Raw genomic sequence first — 20,931 nt, 5'->3', positions numbered from 1 at the left:
CCTCATCCCTGTATTTCTTGGCCGACTTCTTGTGTTGGTAGGTACATCACCCGGCGGTGGATCCCCGTAAAGAGGTGGCGCGGGGCCGTTGGGCAAGGGAAGACAGCCTCCACACCCTGCTCGGCCGCCTGCCCCGGCTGGGCCTCAGTCCCGCTCCTGGTGCGCAGCTGCCCAGGGGATTCCTGCCCTGAGCTCTTCTCCGTTGGAGCTCATGTGTTCTTTACCCAGGTCTTCCTCATATTTGCTTATGCTCCTCACACGTTGGTGGAGGCTTTCTCCAGGGGCTTTTTGAGATAGGATGCTTGGAAGTAAAGTGTTAGAGACAAAATGCGTGATTGAAACCGTGATTGATAGTGTGTCTAGTTTCTCTTTCCACTTCCTTTCTTCCTTTCTCTCCCTCCCACCTCTTTCCCATCTCCTTCCCGCTCTCCTCTGACATGGGTGGGGGGACCTGGGAGTTCACTGTTCACTGTGGACCGTGATTAGATCCACCTCCGTTTTGTACAGCTGGGCTGGGTGACTCAGTCCAAAGACACTGCTTTTTCCAGGGAATGACCCTCCAGCCTTCTGTCCGAGGGAGGAGGGTCACATGGAGGCATGGTGTTGAGTCCTAGCTGCAGCTCAACGGCCTCTTCCCTCAGCTCTGCCTGCAGGGTGCTGCCAGGGGAGCCTCCTGGGGCACCGCTGGGCCACTGCAGCTTCTCCGTGTTTCCACTCTGGCTTAGGGCCTGGCTTTCTTGGCCTGTAGAGTCATTTATATGCTTCCAGTCTTTGTATAATTTGTTCCCTCCAAGTTTTTTCTCCTGCTTTTTTTCTATTTGTTTTGGTTTCTCTCTTCCATGTTAGAATTAGAACTAAGCTTTTCTTATAATTTCTAAAATTTTGTTCCTTTCTTTCCTTTCAGTTCTCCCTGTGCTGTTTTAAAATAATTTTTAAAAATACCACTTTAGTATAATTTTAGTGGGAGGGGGTGAAATAGATGTGTATATTCTGTTGCCATATGAATTTGTGATGATTATATGTTTCAGTAGTTTTCAGTTCCTTCACATGTATTTTCTTAGCTAGGATGTAGGTTTGAAGACAGGAACTTGACGTCAGATTTTTTACCCCTCATTCCACAGAGAGCAGGTTGTAGTGAAGCTGACTGAGGTGGTGGCCACAGCCGGCCTCTGAGAACCCAGTGCTGTAAAGTGGTCTCTCATGTGCCGTCTCTCTTGGCAGGTTCTCTTCGCGGCTATGGAAGGAGGGAAGAGAAGCTAGGGGTGTTGCCCGCACTGTCACTGACGCCTTCCAGAGCTGCGGGGCCTTCTGACCGTGAGTAGCGTTCTCTTGCTACGCTTTGCCTTGGGTTTTTGTTTTATTTGATTTCCCTTTCACCTGCCCTGGGTGACTTTGACTCACAGTAGAAACAAACCAAAGGCATTGGTTTTTGCGGAGCAGGTGAGGGAAGAAGTGCAAGGTGAGCTGTGTAGTGCCTTCTGTGTGTACATGCGTCACACGTGTGTGTCTCAGATGGGCAGCCTTACCATAATGGTAACAATGCTACTAGTAACAGTAACAGCACATGCTCTAGAATAGTGCCTGGTGCACAAGGAACATTCTCATCACCACTGCTGCCTGCGTCCTCACAGTAACCCTGGGAGTAGGGTCACTTTTCCCGCTTCACACTTGCATAACCAAAATACAGAGTGTTCAAGGTTACTAAGCTAGCAGACGCCCAGCTCGGATGCACACTCCATGTGGCTTCAGCGTGTGTGCTCTCTACTAATAGCCATTCTCGTGGGCCTGGGGTGCAGGCGTGGCTTCGCTTAGGAGCTCTTCCCTGACACCCAAGCCCAGCTTTCTCCTCGGGCAGAGCGTGTAGCTCTGGGACCTCCTGCCGGTGGGGAAGACGCCGTGAGGCGCGTGCATTGTGCTCAGCACTCACACCCGGTAGCGACGGTGATTCCGCGGGCTCGTTCCCATTCTGACCAGAGGAAACAGCCCCAGAGAAAGGGGCTCTTTTGCAGTTTGTGAATTTGGAACTTGTCTTTTGCTCACAGGTGGCCAGTTGTAGAGCGAGATTCTGTCCTAGTCTGTCTGAACCACACTGCTCTTCCCCGTAGGTTAGTGGTACATTGAGGACAGACAGTTGATAGAAGATTCGTAAACCTCGCTGGGGGTGTTTACCAATATGTTGGTATGGAAAAAGCCTCATGAACTTGGACTTCCTGGGCCCAGAATTCATAGTGATTTATAATTTATGTTGAACTTGGCTTTGGCAGTGTCTTTGTCTTAGATGTCCGAGGGGCAGGGCCCTGGATTGTTTTTTTCATTTCCTTTTGAGGGTCAGTTCACTTTCCTCCTTTGTTCTTCTTTCTCCCCCAGACCTACTTCTATTTCTACAGAGACTAGGTATGAGGGAAAGGAAATTATGTCATGCGGTTTCAGTTTCCTAGCAAGGCCTGGAAGTGTGACTCCTGCTTTTCCAGTTCCTGTTCGGTCCTGGCTGCGGGAGGAGCCTGCTCTGTGTATGTGCTGGGCGAGGTGTGATTGTGTTGCCGGGGAGAGAAGGTCACAGCTCAGCTATTTGCTTCCCTTGTGGAACTCCCCCTCCTAGTCCATAGAATGTGTTTCTTTGTTCAACAGTGTGTTTTGTGTATTTGGGGGTAAGTCTGTTTCTGAGAGTCTTTGAGGGCAAAGATTGTATTTCATCTCTGCATCTTTTCTGCTTAAGCCACAGTTAGTTTTCATTAAATGCTGAACAAAGAACTGTTTAATGCTTACCACAAAATAAGTTCTCTTTTCTTAGTAGATCCGAACAATTTCTTCACATCCTTGCCAACACTAGTTATTTTTTGTTTTGTTTTTTAAATAGTGATCATCTGAATAAGTATGAGGTTGGTTTTAACATAAGAATTTTGAGTAGAATTAGAAAAGTGACTGCATAAATTTCTTGCTAAGTTGGAATAGTATCTGTCGATACCAATATGACAAAACCAAAAGTGTAGGGGAGGGCAGTTGACAAAGAAAACCGGCCACTGTGTAGCTGTGTTCGGAGAGAAGTTACTTATGTCTCCTCCTCTCACTGGAGCAAGGGATGGATCCGCACCAGATGCTGCTGCTGTTTCAGGAAAAGAGTACGGAGTCAGATTGTAGAAACAGTTTGCTCTTTTAAGCCCCCACAAGGGATAGTTTAAAATGTAGTGTTGATTTTTCCCTCTTCATGGCTGAGAAATGTAGGTGGTAGAAGGGACTCACGTTCACCACCAGGGGCCCTCCTGACACTAGCATGCCTTCCTGCGGGAGCTGGCCGGCCACAGCTGATTTCTCGCAGGCAGCCTGGAGGCCGCAGCCCCGAGGCCTCTCTGCTTCCGTGTCTAACAGAGAGGCGCAGTCCTCTGATACTGCTGCGGTTTGCTAACTAAGGTGAGTGCTCACACCAGGGATACACTGGATTTATAGGGGAAAAAAGAAAATTGATGAAATGCTCAAGTTAGTTAGGTGTGTACATGCATGTTCAATAAAATAAAGTTTTATTTGAGCAGTGTCAACATTAAAGTAAATAACTAGTTGACTCTCTTTGGATGGTTGTGTTATTTTGATCAAAAACAAAAACCCCCCTGTTTTATGACATACGTAGTTAGGTTGAAATGTTTGCGCGTTTCTTGGCATGCACTGTGTCATCATGCCCCTCCCAGGATATTTGAAAACCTAAAGTGGCATCTAACAGCTTTCGGGGGCTGTTTTTTGGGTTTTTTAAAAATATATTTTATTGATTTTTTACAGAGAGGAAGGGAGAGAGATAGTTAGAAACATCGATGAGAGAGAAACATCGATCAGCTACCTCCTGCACACTCCCTACTGGAGATGTGCTTGCAACCAAGGTACATGCCTTTGACTGGAATCGAACCCGGGACCTTTCAGTCCGAAGGCCGACACTCTATCCACTGAGTCAAACCGGTTACGGCAGGGGCTGTTTTTTTTTCTCTTAAACTTGATGACAAGTAGCCTCCCAATAGTTTCTAAGCCTGGAATTTAGCTTTGATCTCCTGTATGGCGAAACAATTAGAGATAGCCATTAATTAGCGTCTGTAGAAGTGCTCTGGTCCAGTGATTTTCAGCCTTTTTCATCTCATGGCACACATACTCTAATTACTGACATTCTGGAGCACACCAAAACATATATCTTATTTTTTGCCGATCTGACAAAAACAAAGTATAATTTTGATTCATTCACCCGGGACGGCTATTGTTATGTTGACTGTTGTCTTTTTAAATTTGACAATCTACGGGAAAAGAGGTCAGTGCTCCTGACTAAATAGTCAGGTGCTACCCGATTAAAACATTCCTGCAGTGCCCAGTGAAAGCCTCCGCTCTGGTTCCGGATTGTTTAGCGTAAGAACACGCTCAGAATTTCCTGCCTGTTGGGTATTGTATTTTCCCTTCCGGGTCACACACCGCAGCGTGGCTCCCCTCCGTGGCTGTGCTTATTTCCTGGGTGTTTTGATGCACTTCTCTGCCACCAGCTGCGTGTCCAGCAGGTACTGCACTGGCTTTGTCTGAGTTTGTGCTGGGGCAGGAATGCCGTCACCAGGGGACGTCCCCTGAGTGCAGGGTTTGGTGAACATGGGTGTTGCGTAGGCCCCTGAGAGCAGCTCGCCTGTCTCATGCCCTTTCTGTGGTGCGTCTCTCCTCTTTCTCTGTCCCTGTGGTCCTCCCTGGTTCAGTCGCTCCATAGGCCCAGCAGGGCCTTCTTCCTGACGTGCTCTGGAGACCTGGCAGCAAGCGAGGTCGGCGACACTGTAGGTGGTGGGCTAAGTGTGTGGTCTGGTCTGGCTGGGGTCCGAGTGCTGGAGCCTGTCTAGCTCTGCCACTGACCAGTTAGCTGTGTATTGGGTGTGCCCTTCATTACTCTGTTCCTCATTCCCTTCCCATGCCACGTGGATTACAGCACCATGGACCTCATTGGCTGTTGGGAGTGCTCATTGAGAAAATAGGCGAGGAACACAGACTGTGGAGCTGGCTGCCCGAGGGGGAGCCCACCCAGCTTTGCTACTTAGAAGCTCTGTGACCTTGAACAAGTTGCTTAGCTCTCTGCTTCAGTTTCTTCATCTGTGAATCAGGGTAATAGAATCTACCTTGTGGGATTGGCTGTTAATAACGAAATGAGTCAATATTTTGAAAATACTTAGAACAGGGCTTGGCATGCAGTAAACATGAGCTGGGTGTCGTCATTATATCGTCCTTGTCCTTGTATTTGTATTGTTATCAGTGTGGCTGTTAGACGACTTTGTGACGGACTCTAGTTGCTGCTCAGTAGTGATAGCTGTTGTCATCGTCCTCCTTGTCAGCGTGGACAGACGGGTTCCGGAGAGTCAGTATTCACTCAGTGATCCTCATGCTGGATCCTGGGGCCCGGCTTCAGGGTTCTGGAACTGATCCTGTGGAAACCGAAGGAGGGCTGCACTTAAGTTTTGGGGCAGTCAAAGTTATGTGTGGATTTTCTTTTTTTAGAGAAAGTGGAAGGAAGGGAGGGAGATAGAGAGAGAAACATCTTTGTGAGAGAGACATCAACTGAATGCCTCCTGCATACACCCCGACTAAGGCTGGGGATTGAACCTGCAACCCAGGTATGTGCCCTTGACCGGGAATCAAACCCATGACCCTTGGGTGCACAGGCCGATGTTCTAACCATTGGGCAGACTGGCCAGGAGTATGTGTGGATTTTTGACTCTGCAGGGTTGGTAGCCCTAACCTCGTGCTGTTCAAGGGTTCTGCTGATGGATGCTTTGCGCCAGGAGACAGAGACGTCAGGATGACTAAGGTTTGCGTCTGAGTATCTTTCTTGTAAAGAAAAGTCTTTTAATTAAGACCTGTTAAGTAGGACTTAGCAGAGTTGCTTTTAACTATACTGATACTATAAAGAGTTTGTTTTTAAAATTATAGAATTTTGCCCTAGCTGGTTAGGCTCAGTGGATAGAGCGTCAACCTGTGGACTGAAGGGTCCCGGGTTCGATTCCAGTCAAGGGCACTTACCTCGGTTGCAGGATTCTTCCTGGTCCAGACCCTGGTCCGGGCGCGTGCAGGAGGCAGTCAGTCGATGTGTCTCTCTCACATTGATGTTTCTCTTCCCCTCACACTCTCTCTAAAAATCAATGGAAAAATACCCTCGAGTGAGGATTTAAAAAAAAAAATTATAGAACTTTTAATGAATGATGACCTTTATAAATTAGTGTATAGAATTCATAAGTCAGAAAGCATGAAGGACTGCTTACTTTTTTTGCTTATGTTGCCATTAACTGTAGGCTATTCCAGTTTTTTTCAAGATGTCACTGGCTGGGGAATTTAAAAGCATAAGTTCTTAATAGCAAGAAGAACATACGAGTGATGATACACCACCAAGCTGCCTGGTGCCCTGGGCATTGTTTAGCTCTTTGGGCAAGTTGCTCGACCTTTCTGCACCTCAGTTTCCTCTTCTCAGTGATGGGGGTGGTCTTACATATAAAAGCACTGGCACAGGTGAGCCGCTCTACTGTGGTGGTGGCACCTGCTTCCTGTCCCCTCTTCCCCCCCTCCCATCTCTCTCTCTCACCCTCACCGTCTGCTCTTTTTTCTTAGTGACTTGATTGGTTCTTAACGTTTGCATAGCTGCTGCTTCCGTGGGGTCTGCTTCCTGGCCTGGGGGGGTTTGTGATTCCTTATCTGCGGCCTCTCTAGGCACTCAGGACCGTGCACATTGGAGGGATATGTGGATATCCCCAAAGCTTGACGGGGTGGGAGAAAGCCGTCAGAGACCTGGCTTCGTCTCTTCCTCACTCACCACACTCACTTGCTACATCCTGTAAAGCTCCTCGTCTGCCCCTGACCCCCTCCACTGCCCTGCCTTCACCCCAGCCTCCGCCACTGCTCGCTCGCTCGCTTGCGCCAGCCCCTCTCTGCACAGGTGGTGCTTAGCTCATGTCCCTCTGGAGGCGCGCGTGCGTGCGTGTGTGTGAAACCCCTGTCTTCCTGGGTAACGGGTGGGCTCAGTGACCTCTTCCTGGTTGTGTGACACTGTCTTCACAGATGTGCTAGCCCTGCTTTGGCTGAGAAGATGTGAAAATGAGATGTCATCAGCATCTAGTGAGTAGAACGCCCAGGACTAGTAGAGGTAGCTTTAGTTTTCTCTTTTGGAGAGTAGTCCTAGCTCTAAGAGAGACTTAGAGTTTGCGAGGGTGGTTAGTGCAGTCTCTTACTTCATGGTTCAGATGCACCCCCCCTGCCCCGCCCCCCCCCCCCCCCCCCCCGAGTCCTCAGGGGTCTGATCAGACTTCAGACTTGCTACTCCCAGGGCGGCAGTCGCCTGCTGTCCTGCTCTCCTCGGAAGTGGTGGAAGCTGGGCGCAGTTTCATGGATGTGCATTGATCTGTCTGCTGTCTCTTCTCTTCTTTTTCTAGCTTGCTTGCCTGTGTTTTTCTGGAGCCCCTTTTCTTCCCAGTGTTACCTGGGGTCAGAGTTCACCTGGTGACTGATGTGTTTTCACTGGGGCACATACAAGGTCACTTGAGCCTCGCTGCTGTTAGGAGCCTGACTGAAGCCTGGAGACAAAGCCATCATCAAGAGCAGCGTGTTAGACATGAGACAGACTGCCCGGGCCTCACTGGACACAGATAGGCCTCTTGTTCTCAGCCTTTGCTCAGCTCCTTTTCACAAGTTAGTGAACGCATAAAGCCTCAGTCACGTTCACAGTTAAGTAAAGCACTTGATTTTTTTGTTAGTTCGTGGGATTGGCTACTAACACAATGACGTGGATATTTGGAAACCTACGCTCAGCCGGCAAGGGTTCCAGGAGCCTGGCTACTCTGACCCTGCTGCTGCGTGGGGTGCTCAGAGCGCTGCATTCTGAGATGGCCTTGACTCTCTCTCAGCTTGGATGCATGAGTTTGCAGTGTTGCATCTTAAAGACGTTGCTAGTCAGCTTGTTTTCCGTCCTGCTTCTCCACTGTGAGTTTCTTACATTTTGAAGCTAAGAAAAGCGATCAAGCATTTGGATCCCTTGAGATTCCTCAAAGCTAATTCTAAAACAAGTTGGCACCCTCAAATTTCTGTTTCTGTATGTTTTCTAGATAGTTTTATACATTTACAAACTTACTATGAAAGTATCAATTTGGAAACATATTTTACCTTAAAAAGATTTGGGCTCCTATGGACATATATTTATTTTACAGCTTGTTTTTTAATGACAATAAGAGTTTTGTTTTCAAAATGATTCTTATTTTATCAAGGTAATTATTTTAACTGTAAGATCAGAATTAGACTGGAAAATGCCCAAGGCATGACTTTGAAAGCAGCAGTGGTCTGAGGTGGCCCGTGCAGACACGGGCTCTGTGGGGCTTGATCCGCAGCTCACCCAGTGCTGGGCTCCCGCCTGGCCCTTGTGTCCACAGGCTGCTGGACGAGCTGACGAAGGCTGAGATTAGCATATTAATAAGGGGCTGGCTGCTGGCCTCCCTCCTCCCTCCTCCCTCCTCCCTCCTCCCTCCTCCCTCCTCCCTCCTCCCCTCCTCCCCTCCCTCCTGCCCTGAATGAATCTAGGAACACAGGCCCGTGGGTCACGTTACTGGTGACTGGCTGGTTTCTTTCTGTTCGGTGGCCTAATCTGGCCAGGATGGTCTGTTTCAGATTGCGGAAGCGGGAGGAGACTGTAGCAGAGGCATTCTTCAGCGGCTGCGGGCTGCACAGGAGCAGCACCTCCCGGGTGTGCCTCGAGCTCTGAGAGACAGAGACGGAGCCAGGGAAGCTTGGTCTCGCGGATGGAAGCACACGCTGTGGGAGCGCAGACCTGGGACTTTGTGTGCGGACTCCGGGCTTGGTCTTTGTAGCACTGAGTTGATGTTGCTGGAACTGGCGGGCCGACAGGCCCTGAAACCAGCAGGGGCCGGCTGTATGGAGAAGAGCGGCTGTAGCCCATTCCCAGTGTGTTGGGCTAAAGGTATAAATAACCTAAAAATCGGTTTGGTTTACATTTTATTTACATTCACACTTTGCACTAAAACGGTAAAGAGTTTTGTAGAATTTATTTCAAATAGATTTACAGTTAAATTGAAGGGGAAATGAACAGTGATGTGGCATGGGTTTGCAGCTACTGCAGGGAACCAATTAGATAGCTTTTCAAATAGTAAAAGGATTTTTGTGGAAATGCATTTTAAGTGTGTAAACTATCTTTTTTATATGCTCTGTCTGTTGTCTCTTGAAGTTGTATGTTTTATTTTTTATTTTAATCAAGACATTCATATCTGTTCTATGATGTGGAAATTTTAAAAGAATAATGAGACTAATTTTAACTTAAATAAGACTATAGAAAAAGAAGAGTAGCGTAGATTTTCTTGTTTTAAAAGTTGGTTACCTTCACTCCCGTAAAGACGGCATATTTATTTAAGTTGACAATCCTTGGGACTGTCAGGTGGGCTGGTCATTAGGGTCAGCAACACTGAATAGACGGCTTTCCATTCTACAGTTGTCAGGGGCTTTATTTATATAAAAATGTAAATAGAAAATGTAGCATGTTTATTATAATATTTAGGGCAATATTTGGGGAGCATGCTTAGAAGTTAAAAATGCCATAAAATCCATGCAGAAATAAGACCAAAACCTTTAGCTGCTTTGCTCAAAGTAGGAGTGAATATTCAGCCTGGAGACAAGTCCTCAGGGAAGAAGTTAATGAAAGTATTCTTATCTTACAATATACTATTTCAATATTATGGGACTGAGCTTAGGAAGTATTGTTACAGGAGGCTCCTGTGCTGGTGAAGAGCGGTGGGATTAGAGAGGTGCCGCCGGGAGATGGCGCAGCACCAGGCCACAGCGGCATTGTTAAATCGCTCTCCTTTCTGAGGGGCCTTTCATGTTCTATGAGTTCTTTTCTAGGCTTTTAGGCATCTAACACATATGACACTAGGACTGTTAGAGTATGGTGCTATCTGAACAAAGCACCTGTCACTTTGTTAAATAATTAGGTATTCAGAGTAAAGATTTTGCCGAGTTAATTCAAGCTCTTGAATGTTAAAGGGCTTTGAGTTTGGGAACCTTTGAAAACTGGGTTTGGGAACCTCAGGACTGCCTATTGAGCATGACCAGTAATGAGTATTCAGGGGCAGAGTTCTGTGCTTGTGGAACATTTTGGTCTTTTCCTAGACCTGCTGGGGCGCGTTTGCATGGAGCCACCTCCATTGTGTGGTAGCGCCTGTTGGTACTGACCCTTCAGAGTAAGGCTGGCACCTCACTCACCAAGTCTGGGCTGGATCTCAGACCTACGGATCCAGTAGCAATGGGGTATGAAATGGTCAGCTACTAGGTTTTTAAAAATTCAAAGTGACTTTAGAAATAGGAACTTTGAAGAGAGATTGCAGTGTTTTTGCTCATCCTAAAGCAGTTGAATTGAAGCAATCTATTTTTTAAAATTATTTTTGCTAACTGACAGAGCAAATGAGTAGAAGCATTTTAAACTGAAATACCATCTTAATAAGAGGTTGGGGTTGGGCAAGAGATGGAGCTTACGTGTGTAGAGGATGGGAAGAGGGACAGCTTCGGGTCAGAGTCAGTCTCTGTGGGGCTAGAACAGGTGTTTGGGCGGAATGGTCCTGCTTTTGGGTCCTTCAGGACGAAGGAGCTAGTCCCCTGCCCCCTTCTGGGGGCTGAGCATGGTCCTGCCCCAGTGAGCTGTGCAGGCATCGGTGCACCTTCTCCCCGCCGGGCTGTGTACTCCCCAGGACAGGAAGGCAGGGGAGCTCGGCCTCATGCTGGTCAGTTGTTGTTCTGTGATAAAGGCAAAGATGGGGTGGGGCATAGGAACTGGCTGCACTGGTGTTGTCAAGTATAGAAGCTACTGCTTTTAGATAAATACAGATCTAAAGAATATACAAATCTGTTTGCAGTTAGACATCCAAACCTCACTTTGATTTTATCAGTCACATTAACCTCAAAAAACAGCAGTGTCCCAATTTAGGAGGACGCATAAAATACTTACTAGATCAGGCTAAAAATAGTGGAGCAGACCTATATTGTACTCTGAACTGAAACTAAGGCATCCTGGGAGCCCTCTGGGGTCTCCTCGGCCATACAGTTCGCTGTGCTGTGAGTGTGGTGGGAGGGAGCCCTCTTAGGTCCTGCCCTCGGAAGATCAGATTTTCACATGTTTAAAAGGACTTTGTTCTAACGAGTTCAGCCACGTCACAGTGTCCTAGCTTAAAGAGTTTAATTCGGAGTGTGGAAGAAAATGTCACGTCCACAGGCTGGGCCAGGGCTGAATGCAGAAAGCCCTTTGATAGTATCAGTATCTGCATTGTTTGTTTCATGTTTTGAAACACTGGGAAGGATTACAGAGGCGCTAGAAAAAAAGGCAGGTGAAAACTGACAATAAAAAAGAAGGTAGTTTCCTTGAATTATGAGGTGAGGAAAGCGGAGGCTTGAAGGAAGTTGAGGAAGGGGGCTGACGGGCTGGAGGAGGAGGGATTTCGGTGAAGAAAGGGCAGCTCTGGTCTGGGAAGAAGTTCGGGGTGCTCCCCAGCCTGGGAAGAGTGAGGAGGGTCCCCGGTGGTTGGTGTTTAGGATGCAAACGCTGCGAACCCGAGCTCTGCTCATGCCCCCTGGCTTCTGCTGTTTCCGGGTGCGCCGCTGCACGAGGCCCGGGTGTGGGGCGACTAGAGCGGTCGCTTCCCAGGGCAGGGTCCCCGCTCCCTGCCACTTCCTTTTCAGACTGTCCAGGCGATTGTGAGGGCCTACACATTTCATGTGGATTTTGACTTGAGACTTTCACACATACTTTTGTTTAAAATGATAATGAGTTTGGGGGATGTAAACGTCCCTCTTCCTTACATTTGCATTGGCCAGCAGACATGGTGAAAGACGTGACTGCGTATGGAAACACCGGGAGAGAGCTGGGGCCGCTCACCAGGTTGACGCCAGCCTGTGTCCCTCCCGAGGTCTGCTTGGTTAAGTTTTTTTAAGAGACAAAGTACTGCTAGAATATCATCTATTAATTTTTTTACTGTAAAAATCTTACTGTTTTTTAAAGTAGACTCATTGAGAAGATAATCCCAGACTGTTGAATATTCTTTGCATTTCATCTTCTATATAAGTTCATGATGGGATGGTATATTGGTGGCATGTTTTCAGTTTTGAAAAATCCATATTTTTTTATAGGGCAAGGTTTAAGAGGAAATTTTAAAGGACCATGTGTGCTGGACTCGGTTTTGGATTTAATAACACGTTTCAAACATACCAGAGGCAGTCATAGTGAGAATGGTGGCCTGTGAGTGTCACCGGAAAGCTGCTGTTTTGGGCTGGGCTGGCCTTCTGAAGCACTGATGAGGGGGTGGCCTGAGGGTTTCGGTTGGGAGAGCAGTCCTGCGTCGTGTGCCCTTTCCTCGGCCTGGAGAATTCAGGTCACCCTTCTTCAGCGACTCATCATCTGTTGACCGCTACTCTCAGCTCACAGGGAGGTTTTCTACTTGCACTTACAGATAAGGAACCTTCGTAACCAGAGTCTCCTAGTAGTGAGTGGGGGGCCAGGCACAGTTCTTAACATTATGAAGCGATGTGTTCCCCTCTTTAATCAGATGTTGCTCAGATGGCACTGCTGATACCTCTGAGTTGTACCGCTGTCGTGGCATTTCCAGCCTGTTCAGTTCGAGTCTCTGAGGTTGTGTTGGGCTCATTCTTTTAAATGTTTATTCTGCGATTGAGCTGAAGTTTTAGCTGTCTTGTGATCCTAGGGTGTCTTGCCCATAGAAAGTGAATAAATGGCTCAAGGCAGAGATGATTTAGTCTCGATATTCTGAGGATTGCACCTCACCAGTAAAAGTCTTCAAAGCCATAACAATTGACATGCTATTGTAATAAATTATATTCCCCATTGTGCTTTGCCTACATATACAGTTTTTTTCCCTGTTTTTTTTTAAATATTTTTTTTTATTGATTTTAGAGAGGAAGGGAGAGGTAGAGAGAGATAGAAACATCAATGATGAGAGAGAATCATTGATCAGGTGCCTCCTGCATGCTCTGCACTGGGGATCGAGCCCGCAACTTGGGCATGTGCCCTTGACCGGAATCGAACCCGGGACTCTTCAGTCCGCAGGCTGACGCTCTATCCACTGAGCCATACCAGTGAGGGCAAGTTTTAAAAACTTTACTGTGGAAAACTTCTGGTGAACCATATACTAACCACTAGGATAATGCATTCTGGTACTCCTCGTGGGGATTGAGCAAGATGAGGCACCCCCTCTCTCCTTGGCTTCCGGAACCCTGGAAGGAGGCTTGTGCCCAACCATGGCGGGAGCCTGGTCAAGAGCACAGGCCGTTCTCACACTTGGGGGCTCTACCTGATGGCTCTGTCTCTAGGTCATCAAGCCTCCTTCATGCCCAGGGTTCCTGTGTTTAAAGACAGCCTCTGCCTTCAAAGCATGAGACCAAAATAGAGACAACCAGAGAAAGCAAGGATGACACAGCAGGCAGCAGGAAACTAAGAGGAGACAAACAGGCACATCTCAGGGCACGATCTCCAGGAGCCAGGAGCAGAGCAAAGACCAACAGGATTCTTGAAAGTACATCAAGACCACGGCAGTGGGAAGTGGCAGCGCAGAAACCAGCTCGGCTTGGGAAGCATTGGGAGGTCGTGTGGAGAATTCCTCAGAACCTGGCCTGGAAGGACGAGTGGAGGGAAAGAAAGACATCGGGAAGGCAGATGCAGGAGGTCCAACATCCAAACAAGAAGAGCCCAGAAAGGAAAGGGAGAAGCGCATCCAAGAAATGACGCAGGAACGTGTTCTGGAACCAAAGGACCAGGGTTTCTGGATTGAAGGCTCCCGAGTGTGAAGCCCCGTGGCTGCCTCTCAGGCTGCCTGCCCTCCTGCCAGCCCTGAAGTGGCCTTCCCTCGGCTCTTACAACATGGAGTGCAGCTCGAGCGACAACTGTCAGTTTCCATTAGTGCTCACACAGTTGTCATTAAATCACGTGTGCGTGCGTGTCCTGAGTAGGCCGGAAGCTCTGAAGGGTAGGATTTTATGCGTACAGATATGTGTGTCTATATGAAATTGACCATCCATACCACACCTCGGTCCCAGTGCCCAGCTAGGCGTGGACTCCCTCAACCTCTGTAGGATTAGTGAGTGTGAGGGAGGGTGGCACATCATTTGCCTACAGAGGCATGAACAAATGAATGAGTGAAAAGGTGGGCGGAGCTCTAATAAACTGCAGCTGCTCTTGGCCAAGGACAGTAGAGCGCAGTGACGGCTCTGATGATAGGAGAGTGCTGTCCCTCAGCCGTGTTTGTGGCCCGTGACAAGTCTTCAAAGCAAGACGGAAGCCAGCAAACCCTGCAGAGCAGGGCGTGGTCTCCAGAGCCTGGTCTTCAGGTGCACTGCCTGGCTGAGTACCCTGCACCCGTCACGTGGCCACGGACAGTCGCTTCTCTGTTCCCACACCTGGAAGTGGGATGTAAAGTTATTCTGAGGATGAAGTGACTTCACTCCTAAGTAGGACGGGCCTGGCAGATGCTGTGCAGGTCAGGGGATAGCCCTGGGCCACCGCACTCAGTGCAGCCCTGTCTGCCTCCTGGAGGGCGCTTCCACAGGCTGTTTGGATTTTGCAAAGGGCCCTGGGGGAGAGCAGCCCCCCTCCCTCCACCCCCAACCTTTTTCCCAAAGGCACACCGACTTCTCCTGAGGACTACAAAGACTCAGTTTCTCTACGAGGTTCTAGTTTTCCTTCAAAGGTTTCAAAGAGCCAAAATCAAAATGTCCCTCATGTGTCCCCCACCCTCTCCCCCAGCCAGAAGGCAGATGGGGATGGACGGAGGTTTACTGCTCTTTCCACAGTCAACTTCCTGAAGCCAAGGCTCCTGCTTGCCCGCCCTCTTTCCCTCCAGGCATGAAGTGCCTCCTTCATTCTGCTGAGAGTTCAGGCACTGAGGCCTGTGATGTTCCTCAAACTGGATTAATCTCTTACTTCCTGCCCCCCCCCGCCCCCCCCAGCAGACAGTGTCTCCTCTGTGCTCCTTATCAGCCAGTGGGGCCCTTCCGGAGAAGGCAGTGGAGAAGGCAGCGTGTGGGCCACCTGTGGTCCCCTTGCCTCCCGGTGTGTGAGGCCCCTTCGGTTGCGTTGGGCGGCTTTGCTGGCTTTCCCAGCGTGAGTTTTGGTCTGGCCCAGGCTTTCCCTTTGCGCTCACATGCAAGTCCTGTCCTACGTTAAGACATTCGGTGGTTTGGTTTGGCGTGGTTTTCTGTTGTGAGCGTCTGACTCTCCTGCAAGGTGACTGACGAAGCTGGGGGGGGGGCGGGGGTTTGTTTTGCCTGCAGTTGTTCCTCGCTGAAGCCTAGTAAGTGTAGTGACTGCTCACTGAATTGTTACCGTGAACAAGGATCCTGTGTCTCAGGTAAACGTTTTCACAGTGGCAGCAAAGTTAACATACCTGGTGTTCCTGCGACACTTTCCCATCATTAGAGGCTCTGACGAAAAGGGGGCACGTTACATTGTTTATAGAGAACACAGTGGATTTTTGACAGAGTTGAGATAGGACTCCTGGCCTTTTAAGAGTTTGTATAATAAATATTATGCTACGGTGAATCAGGTCCTGCTCTGGGGGCGGGGTGGGGGTGAGGGAATAGTGACTGTCTTGCTGGCCTAGGTCTCAGTTCTCAAGCCCAGGGAGAGGCTATAAAACTGCTGTTCATGTGATCACCAGCGGGTCATCAATCAGTAGGCTTCAAATATCGCACGGTGAAAACCTTTTTTTTCTCTTACAGAATATGACAGGTACCTAGCATCTAGCAAAATAATGGCAGCTGCTTACCTGGACCCAAACTTGAATCACACACCGAATTCGAGTGCCAAGACGCACCTGGGTACCGGTGCGGAACGGTCCCCGGGAGCCATGGAGCGAGTGCTAAAAGTCTTTCATTATTTTGAAAGCAACAGCGAGCCGACCACGTGGGCCAGTATTATCAGGCATGGAGATGCTACGGATGTCAGGGTAAGCGCATTTCCTAGGAAACAAAGTCAGTGTGTGCAGGTAAATGTTAATAGCACTCACAAACAGATAAAGCAATGCTTCTTATCCCATATTACAGAGATGTTAACTCTTTCTTTATAGTATTCATTCTACTCATGTGTGCCTGACCAGAGTGTAGATTATTGTAAAATTTCTTAGGAAAATAATAACCGAATTATATATTATTTATATAATGCCATCGACTTGTTTTTCTCCCCTGGTTTTCTTTTTAATTCTTTAAAGGACACAAAAAACACAAAGCAATTAAAACAGCCTCTGATACTTATGAAATAAAGTTATTTTCTAGAAAGTGTAATTTTGAAGGTATTTGCATGACTCCAGCTAGGATAGATTCTTAAGTTGTTGACTGTCTTCTACATACCAGACATGGGCCAGGTTCTGGAGATAGAAGAGTCCCCTGCTCGTACAGCTCGCAGTCTGTTGGGGAGATGCCCATGACCTTCACTGAGTGCAGCAGGTGCTTCTCCATGATTCCCAGAGACGAGGAAGCCCAAGGAGGGGCCCTGGATGTGCGAGTAGCCTGGGCAGGTTTCCTGTGGGCGGTGTGTGAGAGTCGGTGAGCCTGTCCAGTCAGTGTTGCTTCTCTGTGGGGCTCCTGTGGGTGCCCCCGAGTCCTGAGGACATGGAGCAGCCTGGCGAGGGGTCACGAGGAAGGGCACTCAGAGATGCTGGGGCTTCTCCTGGGGTGCTGATGGCCAATAGAATGATAAGGAATGGTGTGTGCCCTGCACTTGCACTGTCTGGGCGTGGAAGACAGACATGAACGTAGACGTCTAGATAGACGGACGGGAGCTGTAGCCCCAGCAGGAGGAAGGAAGGCCGCACACTGAGCTGCTGTGGGCAGAGATGAGCCGTGCTGCTCAGGGTAGCGGTGTCAGTGTGCGCTTGGTTGTGAACTGGCAGAGCTGAGGGCACAGACAAAGACGCCTTTGTGGGGATTTGAAAGAGGCGCCAGCCCGTCCTGTGTAGCTCAGGGAGCTGAGTGTTGGCAAGGAGAAGCTGCAGAAGTCGCCTGAGAGAAATACTAGAAAAGAGGTCCCTTCCTCTAGGCAGACCCCCACCCCGGAGCTTGGGCCCCTGGCTGGGCACCCTCTGGTGGGACACAGCCTGCCCCGGCCTTCCGGGTCGCCCTGTCACAGATGCCTGGCCTTGAACCCAAAGCCAGATAGGACACTTTATGCCTAGCGTGGCTCCACCCGCCCTTCCTGTCCTGTGTGGGTTCTTTAGAAAGCTGTCCTTTCTCTTCCAGCCTGATCCTTTGTTCCCTCCCCTGACACTCTCCTGTGCTGGACACAGAGCTTGTCCCGGGACGGAGCAGTCTGACAGGGAGGTTGGCTGCGTGCAGGCACCAGGAGCGCAGCACATGACCTGCCTTAGTGTGGCCACTCAGGGTCCTCGCAGTGTTTGTATGTAACGTTCCCATCGTATGGGGAGGGCTGGGCGCTCCTTAATAGTGTCGTCGACAGCACTGTGCTGTCATGAAGAAATAGTACCCAGTGTGGGACTTTCAAGATGTGTCTTACATCTTAAGTTACATCATAGCTTCAGGTAATTGTGAGTTTTTAAAAACCAGTGGTTTTCTCTAATAGGCATTTATGTGTTAATAGCAGCATCATTTAAAAATGTATTAATGGCCTAAAAGCTTGGGAAGGCTTCAGGGACGGTGACAGCACACCCTCACACAGGGGCAGTGAGGGTTCTGTCATTCTCAAGTGAGTATCCATGTGCCTGTTCACAGATACACGTGCCCGTGACTTCACACCTGTGCAGGTGCAGGCGCGAGCCAGGCCTGCGCTTTCCTCGCCACAGGCCCAGAAACGGCCTTTCCTGAGGACTTGCCCTGCTGGCCTCTTTCAGAGATGACCTTCACCTTCTCTCAAACCTGGGCCACAGGTGTTAGAAGCATCAGCTGTGGGGCTTTGTTAGGTTGCTGCATATTAATCTGTGGAGCGCAAAGAGAGTGGTTAGGCCCAACTTCAAATAACCTTTCATATAGCATCAGTATTATCAGAAATATGAGCTTAATTGTATGTTCCCAAATGTGTGTTTTTTAAAAAATGATGTTAGTTGCAGCCGGGCCTCGAATAATATGCTGTCCTTGGTTCAGAAAGTGTCACGCCCCCTGCGGCCTGGTTCTCAGCAGTGATGCCAAGGAAGTGTGGCAAGGCGGGCCGGTGCGAGGGGCCGCAGACGGTGTTGTGGTTCCCATGCCTTGTTTACCAGCAGAGAAAGGGAAGAGCCTCTTTTAGTTTTAACTTTTCCCTGTTCATAAAAATGCTTTCTGAGGGAAAAAAGTCCGAGGTGAAATTCACTAATTTACTTACCTTGAAACGCTTTTACCAAAGGTTTCTGATAATTGATGAAAAGAAATGACCATTGCATTCGTTTTTAGCACACAGTTTTTGGTGTGTAACAGCTGCTTTTGTGGGGATGTTTTCAGGGCATCATTCAGAAGATCGTGGACAGTCACAAAGTGAAGCACGTGGCCTGCTACGGATTTCGGCTCAGTCACCTCCGGTCAGAGGAGGTGCACTGGCTCCACCTGGACATGGGCGTCTCCAGCGTGAGGGAGAAGTATGAGCTCGCACACCCGCCAGAGGAGTGGAAGTAAGATCACACGCCTGCTGCGGTCGCTCTCGCTGGCCTGTTTCCTGTGTTCAGTCACGCCCCAGAGGGTGAACGTGTGAGCTTTCTTTTCACACCAGTTGCCCTTGCGACTTTTGGGTGAAGTTGGCTGGTAACTGTTCACCAGTGACCTGTGCTAACTTGTGTTCAGTCTGCCTGGGGCACCACTGACTTCCGCCATGATGGTCTGTTGCCGCTCCCCCTTCCCTTGTTGGTGCTGCTTGTTCGGAACTCCACTCCGACAGCTCCGGCCCGACTCCCCCGTCAGTTCTGCGGCACCCTTTAGTGCAGCAGGACTTGATGCGCCCAGGAGGCCACACCAGCGACCTTGTCACTGGGCTGCATTGCCTGCTCTGTGGTCCGGGGCTGAGTAATGGATGTTCGCAGGGGGCATTACAGCAGGAAGGGACCGCCTGCCGTGGTCGGCAAACCGTGGCTCGCGAGCCACATGCGGCTCTTTGGCCCCTTGAGCGTGGCTCTTCCACAAAATACCACATGTGGGCGCGCACATACAGTGCGATTGAAACTTTGTGGCCCATGCGCAGAAGTTGGTATTTTGTGGAAGAGCCGGTATTTTGTGGAAGAGCCACACTCAAGGGGCCAAAGGGCCGCATGTGGTTCGCAAGCCGCGGTTTGCCGAGCCGCAGTTTGCCGACCACTGGCCTAGTACCTCGCGCTAATGAACTGGCACTTCAGGGGAGCTAGAGGAGTCCCCTGCAGTTGCGCTTCCCTGTTCTCACCTGGTGATGGTGGTAGGAGGTCTTACGTCTGACAGTTACACTGGAGAGATATGGCTTGTGGAGACAGGTCCCTTGTTTGTCGCCACTGTAGGAATAGAGGAGATTGTGACTGAAGCGACGGTCAGATGGCAGCAAGCTCCCTGTGAACATCGGCATCAGTTCTACATTTTCAGAGAAAAACTAACACGTTTAGGTTCATAAACCTCTAGTTGAATTAAATCTTGTGCCAGTTAGAGTTTATTAAAAAAATGACTTGTATTTTCAGATTTACCAATTAGCAGGAACTGAGTGAACAAAATATTCCGTGACAACATAGTTTGGTTGATTTACATCAATGGCTAGTGGAGGTTTGACCTCCAGCTGTTTAGTCTGTTAATCAAATAAGTGTTTTAAAACTTAAGACTATCTTTCCCTGTATGCTCAGTGGTTAGAGCGTTGGCCATGCACTGAAGGGCCTTGGGTTCAATTCCCAGTCAAGGGCATGTACCTGGGTTGCAGGCTCTTTCACTGGCCCTGATGTGTGGGAGGCAATCAATCGATGTGTTTCTCTCACATCGATGTTTCTCTCTGTCTCCCTCCCTCCCTCCCTCCCTTCCACTCTCTCTAAAAACATAAATGGAAAAAAATATCCTCAGGTGAGGATTAACAACAACAAAAAAAAAAACAAAATAAAAAAACCAAACAAGTCAGAATGCGTGAGCTGCAGGAACGCAAGTGTGTGGATGGATCTTAGCCAGACACCACTGTGTGACAGACGTAAGTCCCCAGACCACGCACTGCTGCGTCCGTTGGTTTTTTGTTATGTGATTTTTCCTCCGTCTTTAAAGATGACATGACGTGACATGCTGCTATAAAGTTAAAAGCAAAATAACCCTAAAAGTGCCGTTGGGAAATACCCGCTGGGGAAGACAGCATGGGCATATAGCTGAAGAGGCAGAGGGCAGTAGGCAGTCCAGAGCCCTGCAGGGGGAGCAGCCTTCCCCAACCCCGTGAGACCCCAAAGGAACCGGGGCTGACCTGGGCCTTCCTGGTGCACACGAGCCCGTCCCTGCTTCCTTCTCAGCTGGTCCAAGAGCTTGCCCACCTGTCATGGGTCCCTGGGAGATGCCAGTTAAGTAGCTGGTATTGGTAGCACCTGAGTCAGCCAGAAACGTTTAAACTGCGATGCCGTACCGAGTTTATAATGCAGCAAAGGGTGTTACGCAGTTTTGAGAGGTTTTTGTCAAACAGATTTAAAGTTTTATACTTGGATAATTAAATTCTAGATAACTGAATTTTGATAACTATTTCAGTTATTTGGAATCCCCTAGGTGGAGGGGTTGGTTTGGCTTCTCGGTGGGTTAATCAGTTATACTTAGGCTGTAGGAGTTTGGGGGGACTGGCGGTCCTTTCAGACGGTGAGTCGGGGCTCGGAGGGCCAGGTCCCAGAGGAGGCTCCCTTGGCATTTGAGAGAGTGTCGGGACTTTGCAGAGCAACTGAAAAAGAAAATCCTTTTCATTGTTGCCAAGATGTGGGCCACGTCCTCCTGTTCAGCATG

The 20,931-nt window shown here is 49.0% G+C and overlaps 1 protein-coding gene across 18 annotated transcripts in view; it reads left to right on the top strand.

Annotated features, from left to right (window-relative positions):
* The first annotated feature begins 1,189 nt into the window (after positions 1–1,189).
* Positions 1,190–20,931, top strand: part of PTK2 (protein tyrosine kinase 2) — a 101,380-nt gene continuing 81,638 nt past the window's right edge. For 8 of the 18 annotated variants that reach the window (XM_023747715.1, XM_023747714.1, XM_023747723.1 and 5 more), the window contains exons 1-5: positions 1,213–1,314; positions 7,419–7,709; positions 8,644–8,953; positions 15,763–15,989; positions 18,469–18,635. In XM_023747715.1, the coding sequence (XP_023603483.1) occupies positions 8,854–8,953; positions 15,763–15,989; positions 18,469–18,635 (494 nt within the window). In that variant the 5' untranslated portion in view covers positions 1,213–1,314; positions 7,419–7,709; positions 8,644–8,853. Of the gene's footprint in view, positions 1,315–7,418; positions 7,710–8,643; positions 8,954–15,762; positions 15,990–18,468; positions 18,636–20,931 lie in introns of all 18 variants that reach the window. The other 10 variants (XM_023747731.1, XM_023747716.1, XM_014448912.2 and 7 more) reach the window with 5 other exon arrangements.

This window comes from Myotis lucifugus, unplaced genomic scaffold (assembly GCF_000147115.1).
Source record: "Myotis lucifugus unplaced genomic scaffold, Myoluc2.0 scaffold_955, whole genome shotgun sequence".
In the NCBI taxonomy this organism is placed as follows: Eukaryota; Metazoa; Chordata; class Mammalia; order Chiroptera; family Vespertilionidae; genus Myotis; species Myotis lucifugus.
Note: the sequence above shows the minus strand (reverse complement) of the source record. Positions and strands in the feature narration are given on the sequence as shown.